The 7,618-nt window shown below is 39.7% G+C and overlaps 1 protein-coding gene across 1 annotated transcript; it reads left to right on the top strand.

Moving 5' to 3' along the window:
- The first annotated feature begins 449 nt into the window (after positions 1–449).
- LOC100662930 (olfactory receptor 8A1-like) lies at positions 450–2,046 on the top strand. Its single transcript, XM_003423685.3, has one exon. The coding sequence runs from the start codon at positions 852–854 to the stop codon at positions 1,866–1,868; it is 1,017 nt and encodes a 338-aa protein (XP_003423733.2). The 5' UTR covers positions 450–851; the 3' UTR covers positions 1,869–2,046.
- The last annotated feature ends 5,572 nt before the right edge of the window (positions 2,047–7,618 follow it).

Here is a 7,618-nt window from a genome sequence, read left to right as displayed (position 1 = left end):
GACAACTCATACTTGCCCTTTAATGTTTTGTAAATTTGCCCTCACTTTGAAATGATTGAACCAACCCCTACTTGCAATAAAATATTCATCACAATCACCTTTCCTTGCTGCAGTGCAGCTTTTAAATCATTGGAAAATCTTCAAGCCTTTTCTTGCACTAAAGTAACGCTAAATAAAAATCATGTGCACCTGTCCAATTTACCTGCACATTTGACTTAAAGACATACTTATGAGCAGATCTCGATCATAACACAGGTACTGCCTGTAATATGTTTTGAGATCAGGAAGTGTGAGTTCTGTTCTATTCTTTTTCAGTATTTCTTTGGCTATTTGGGACCCTTTTCTTTTCTACATAGATTTCAAATTTGGCTTTTCCATTTATGCAAAGAAGGCTATGGGAATTTTGATAGTTATTGTGTTGAATCTGTATATGCAATAGGTAATATTGACACCTTGAGAATATTAATTCTTCCAAACCATGCCACAACATGGATGAACCTTGAAAACATTAGGCTGAGTGAAATAAGACAATCACAAAACAACAAATACTGAATGAGGTCACTAATAAGATATACCTAGAATGGGCAAAAGTACACAGATCACAGTTTAGTGGTAGTAAACAGAGACAGAAGACAGACAGAAAAGCTGAAGCATTATTTAGAACACATTGAGTTTCTGTTTGTGGTGATGTAAAACTTGGTAATGGATATGGGTGATTGTTGCAAAACATGATTGATGTAAGAATTCTCACTGAACTGTACACATGGAAAATGTAGAATTGGCCAATATAGTGTTATTTGCATTTGTACAACAATCATAGAAACAGCTCAGGATATCCAAACTTAAGACAAATGCTCAAAACCAGCTTCATCAAGGAGAATTACAGCCTTTCAGGAGGCTTTTCTTTCCCAGCCCCACAGGTTTCCAACCCCAGGAGAATGCCTGCAGAAAATCACTCTACTGTGACAAAGTTCATTCTAGGAGGATTAACAAATGGGCCAGAGCTCCAGCTCCCTCTCTTCTTCCTCTTTCTAGGGATCTACATGATCACCTTGGTGGGGAACCTGGGCATGATCACGCTCATTTCTCTGAATTCCCAGCTTCACACCCCCATGTACTACTTCCTCAGCAATTTGTCATTTGTGGATATGTGCTACTCCTCTGTCATTACTCCTAAAATGCTGGTGAACTTTGTGTCAGAGAAGAACAGCATATCTTATGAGGGATGCATGTCACAGCTCTACTTTTTCCTTGTTTTTGTCATTGCCGAGTGTTACATGCTGACAGTGATGGCCTACGACCGCTATGTTGCCATCTGCAGCCCTTTGCTTTATAACATCATTATGTCGGATCGAATCTGCTCCATGCTAGTGGCTGCAGTCTACATCACAGGGCTCATTGGCTCAATGATAGAGACTGGCCTCATGTTAAAACTGTCCTATTGTGAGAGCCTCATCAGTCATTACTTCTGTGACATCCTCCCTCTCATGAAGCTCTCCTGCTCTAGCACCTATTACATTGAGCTGACAGTTTTCTTTTTGGCTGGATTTGACATCATAGTCACCAGTTCAACAGTCCTTGTCTCCTATGCCTTCATTCTCTCCAGCATCCTCCACATCAGGAGCACAGAGGGTAGGTCCAAAGCCTTCAGCACCTGCAGTTCCCACCTTACAGCAGTGGGAATCTTCTATGGATCTACTGCATTCATGTATCTAAAACCTTCCACAGTCAGCTCCTTGGCCCAGGAGAATGTGGCCTCTGTGTTCTACACCACAGTGATCCCCATGTTGAACCCCCTTATTTATAGTCTGAGGAACAAGGAGGTGAAGGATGCCATGCAGAAAACACTGAGAAGAAAACTGTCTTAATGCAAACATTATTATTCTTTCTCAATTTTAAAAGTAAGATGTTACAAACACTAGAGGAAAGACCAACCGTGGATGAGGAACACCAATCCTCCACACAGCTGGTGAATGTCTTCTCTTATTCTTCTCTCTTCCTTCTGACCCCCTCTCATGACTTACTATTTGCAACCAGCTATTTTCAAGCTCATATTTTATTTGCAATATTCTCTCTATCCTGAACCCTTTTCTAAACATTTGCTAACTTAGTTGTAATTTAACACAAATTTTAAACTTTAAGCATTGAGTTTGAGAGTCCTTCATTGTTTATTACCTTCTATAGAGAAAATATTATTACCATTAGCTTCTATACAGAAAATATTGCCACCTGTGGCTATGCAATTCTTCTATGGATCTGCTGTACTTAAAACCGTCCAAGGTCAGTTCACTGGCTCAGGAGAACACGGTCACCGTGCTCTACATGACAGCCACCCCCATGCTGAACCCTAAGTTTACAATCTAAGGAACAAGGAGGTGAAGGCCACCATGCAGAAAACACGAAGTAGAAGACTGTTTGGTTCCAAATGTCATTATTCTGTCTCAAGTTGAAAACTAAGATATAAACATAGGCAGAAAGTCCTGTAAAGATTTACACACACATTGGAAGGTGGGACCAAGATGGCTGACTAAGTAGACACTACCTCGGATCCTTCTTGCAACAAAGACTCGGAAAAACAAGTGAATCAATCACATACATGACAATTTACGAACCCTGACTATCAAACACAGATCTAAAGAGTTGACCTGAGTGACAGGGGAAACAAAAGCTGCATACTGAAGCAGCAACAGCCTCTGGAACTGGCATCTGGCGACACAGCCTTGAGCCCTCACAGTTCCCTATTGCCGAGTGGTGGGGCTGATTGCAGCTTGCTGAGGCAGGGCAGGCACGGGACACAACCCGAACCCCTAGCCCCCTGGGGTAACCTCCACAGAGACTGAGCCAGCACAAGCAGGCTGCACACTGGTGCGGCTAATGAGAGAACGAGCAACCACGGGGAAGCAGCGACTGTTTTTGGAGCGTGGAGCCACCATACCAGTCAGAAAACCTTGATACCAGGCTTCGGACTGGGCACAGGGGAGTTGAGTACAGCTTCCTGAGACAGCGCAAACATGGGACGCAGCCCTAAACCCCTGAAGTGACCTCTGGGGAAGGCCAGCCAGTGCATGCAGGCAGCACAGCGATGCGGCTGACAGGAGGAGAAGTCACCCGGAGACAGCAACTGGTTTTGGAGCCTGGAGTGAGGCATCCCAGCCAGGGAACTCTGGCACTGGGCTTTGGACTGGGAGCAGAGGAGCTGACCACGGCTTCTGAGACACCACAAACACATGACTGGGCCTGACCCTCGGAGGCGGATCTCCACCCAGCCAGCACACACAGGCTACGCGGCCCTCGCCCCTCGGGAATCTGAGATAAAACAGTCATCACTAAGCAAGATAAGTAACTTTGTCTATATTCCTGGGTGCTACTCTCTCATATCTATCTGATCCCTCCCCTCCCTTCCCAGGCAGCTTCATTAACATTGGAATTTCCTGGGCCAGGGAGTAAAGTGCTCTGCAGTTTTTTTGTTTTTTGTCTTTTCCTAACCCATTCTCCTGGCCTGAGAGAAGTAGCTACAAAAAACCCAGGGACCAAAATCCTTCCCTGACTTCCCGAAATTGGAATAAAAATACAGAACTAGCTCCATCCAAGTATATGAGATCCACAGTCTTGGGCTTTTATCCCTACAGGGGACAAGGTGGCTATTATAACGCAAACACAATTCTGATAGCGACCTAACTGTAATTGTTTTAGCGGATTACTGGAAGACAAGTTTCCCAGGTCTGATATCTCTGCACATTCAACAGAGCCCTCACTGACCCACAACAGGGAACTGAGGGCTGAAGCTCCACCCACAACACCTAGCCTCCTGCCAAAAGTGTCTGAGGATAGTGACACCTACCAATCTGTAGAGATACATGCATTGGGTGCCTAAGGTACAGCTGCAGAGCCCACCCACCAAAGTGCTTTAGGAATAGAGACACACCTAACTCACTGGCACTTGGGGGAAGCCTGTCAGCATCCTGCCCCCCCTGGAGTGTGAACCCCTGGTGCTACTAGAATCTGTTGCACACAACTATCACCACACTCCTCTAAGTTAATAGGTGACAGTCTACACCACACACTTGGTGACCCAAAATCAGAGTCTACTCAAGAATAGTAAATGGACTCTTAGGCTTATATATCTGGTAGCAGCCCAGGACATAAGTGATTCAAAGGCTACAACAATCAACACAGTGCAATCTAGTAGCCCATCTACGTATATTGAAAGAAAACAAAACAAGATAAGACTCAGTGAGCAAATATAAAATAAATCATTACAATATCTTATAGATGGCTCAGAGACAGCAGTCAATATCAAACCACATAAAGAAACAGACCATGATTGCTTCTACAACTCCCCAAATTAAAGAATCAAAATCTTTCCAAAATGAAGACACAATCCTGGAATTGCCAGATGCAGAATATAAAAAACTAATTTAGAGAATGCTTCAAGACATCAGGGATGACCTCAGAAATGAAATAAGGCAATCTACACAAAAAGCCAAGGAACACACTGATAGAGCAGTTGAAGAAATCAAAACAATTATTCAAGAACATAGTGGAAAAATTAATAAGCTGCAAGAATCCATAGAGAGACAGCATTCAGAAATCCAAAAGATTAACAATAAAATTACAGAATTAGACAACTCAATAGGAAGTCAGAGGAGCAGAATCGAGCAATTGGAATGCAGAGTGGGGGAGATGGAGGGTAAAGCAATTGACACCAATATAGTTGCAGAAATATCACATAAAAGAATTTTTAAAAATGAAGAAACCCTAAAAATCATGTGGGACTCTATCAAGAAGAATAACCTACGTGTGATTGGAGTTCCAGAACAGGTATGGATAACAGAAAATACAGAGAGAAGAGTTGAAGATCTGTTGGCAGAAAACTTCCCTGACATCATGAAAGATGAAAGGATATCTATCCAAGATGCTCATCGAACCCCATACAAGATTGATCCAAAAAGAAAATCACCAAGACATATTATCATCAAACTTGCCAAAACCAAAGATAAAGAGAAAATTTTAAAAGCCGCCAGGGAGAAAAGAAAGGTCTCCTACAAAGGAGAATCAATAAGAATAAGTTCAGACTACTCAGCAGAAACCATGCAGTCAAGAAGGAAATGGGATGACATATATAAAGCACCGAAGGAGAAAAACTGCCAGCCAAGGATCATATATCCGGCAAAACTCTCTCTCAAATATGAAGGTGAAATTAAAACATTTACAGATAAACACAACTTTGAGAATTTGCAAAAACCAAACAAAAGCTACAAGAAATACTAAAGGAAATTGGTCAGAAAATCAATAATATCAGATACCAGCACAACACAAGGTCACAGAATAGAACCTCCTGATATCAACTCAAATAGGGAAATCACAAAAACAAATTAAGATTAATTTTAAAAGAGAAAAAATGCTCAAAACAGGGAATCATTGAAGTCATTATGTAAAAGATCACAATAATCAAAAAGAGGGACTAAATACAGAAGGCATAGAACTGCCATATGGAAAGGAAAACAAGGCGATATAGGACGATACGAGTTAGATTTTTACTTAGAAAAATAGGGGTTAATATTAAGGTAACCACAAAGAGGTCTAACAATTCCATAACTCAAAATAAAAACCAAGTAAAAAGTAACGACTCAGCAAACATAAATTCAACTACTATGAAAATGAGGAAGACACAATTTACAAAGAAAAACGTCTTAGCACAAAAAAGTAAGTGGAAAAATGAAATTGTCCACAACACATACAAAAAGGCATCAAAATGACAGCACTAAACACATACTTATCTATTATTATGCTGAATGTAAATGGACTAAATGCACCAATAAAGAAACAGAGAAGGCAGAATGGATAAAGAAACATGATCCGTCTATATGCTGCCTACAAGAAACACACCTTAGACTTAGAGACACAAACAAACTAAAACTCAAACTCAACAACAATCAAAAAAGAACAAGAGTAGCAATATTAATTTCTGAAAAAATAGACTTTAAAGTTAAATCCACCACAAAGAATAAAGAAGGGCACTACATAATGATTAAAGGGACAATTTACCAGGAAGATATAACCATATTAAATATTTATGTACCCAATGACAGGGCTGCAAGATACATAAAACAAACTTTAACAGAACTGAAAAGTGAGATAGACACCTCCACAAATATAGTAGGAGACTTCAAAACACCACTTTCGGAGAAGGATTGAACTTCCAGTAAGAAGCTCAACAGGGACACAGAAGACCTAATTGCTACAATCAACCAACTTGACCTCATAGACTTATACAGAACATGCCACCCAACAGTCGCAATGTATACATTTTTTTCTAGTGCACATGGAACATTCTCTAGAATACATCACATATTAGGTCATAAAACAAACCTTTGCAGAATCCAAAACATCAAAATATTACAAAGCATCTTCTCAGACCACAAGGCCATAAAAGTTGAAATCAATTAGAGAAAACTCACGGAAAATTAATCAAATACTTGGAAACTGAACGATACCCTGCTCAAAAAAGATTGGGTTATAGAAGACATTAAGGAGGGAATAAAGAAATTCATAGAATGTAACGAGAATGAAAACACTTCCTATCAAAACCTCTGGGACACAGCAAAAGCAGTGCTCAGAGGTCAATTTATACCGATAAATGCACACATACATAAAAAAGAGCCAAAATCAGAGAACTGTCCCTACAACTTGAAGAAATAGAAAGTAAGCAACAAAAGAATCCATCAGGCACCAGAAGAAAACAAATAATAAAAATTAGAGCTGAACTAAATCAATTAGAGAACAGAAAAACAATTGAAAGAATTAACAAAAACAAAAGCTGGTTTTTTGAAAAAATTAACCAAATTGATAAACCATTGGCCAGACTGACTAAAGAAATACAGGAAAGGAAACAAATAACCCGAATAAGAAACGAGACGGGCCACATCACAACAGACCCAACTGAAATTAAAAGGATCATATCAGATTATTACGAAAAACTGTACTCCAGCAAATTTGCAAACCTAGAAAAAATGGATGAATTCCTAGAAAAACACCACCTACCTAAATTAAGACAATAAGAAGTAGAACAACTAAATAGACCTATAACAAAAAAAGAGATTGAAAAGGTAATTGAAAAATCCCCCCTCAAAAAAGCCCTGGCCCAGACGGCTTCACCTCAGGGTTCCACCAAACTTTCAGAGAAGACTTAACTACTACTAAAGCTATTTCAAAGCATAGAAAATGATAGAATACTACTTAACTCGTTCTATAAAGCCACCATATCCCTGATACCAAAACCAGGTAAAGACATCACAAAAAAAGAAAATTACAGACCTATATCCCTCATGAACATAGATGCAAAAATCCTTAACAAAATTCTAGCCAATAGAATTCAACAACATATCAAAAAAATAATTCACCATGACCAAGTGGGATTTATACCAGGTATGCAAGGCTGGTTTAATATTAGAAAAACCATTAATGTAATCCACCATATAAATAAAACAAAAGACAAAAACCACATGATCTTATCAATTGATGCAGAAAAGGCATTTGAAAAAGTCCAACACCCATTCATGATAAAAACTCTCAGCAAAATAGGAATAGAAGGAAAATTCCTCAACATAATAAAGGG

This window comes from Loxodonta africana, chromosome 15 (assembly GCF_030014295.1).
Source record: "Loxodonta africana isolate mLoxAfr1 chromosome 15, mLoxAfr1.hap2, whole genome shotgun sequence".
NCBI lineage: Eukaryota > Metazoa > Chordata > Mammalia > Proboscidea > Elephantidae > Loxodonta > Loxodonta africana.
This window is presented reverse-complemented; position numbering and strand designations above follow the sequence as displayed.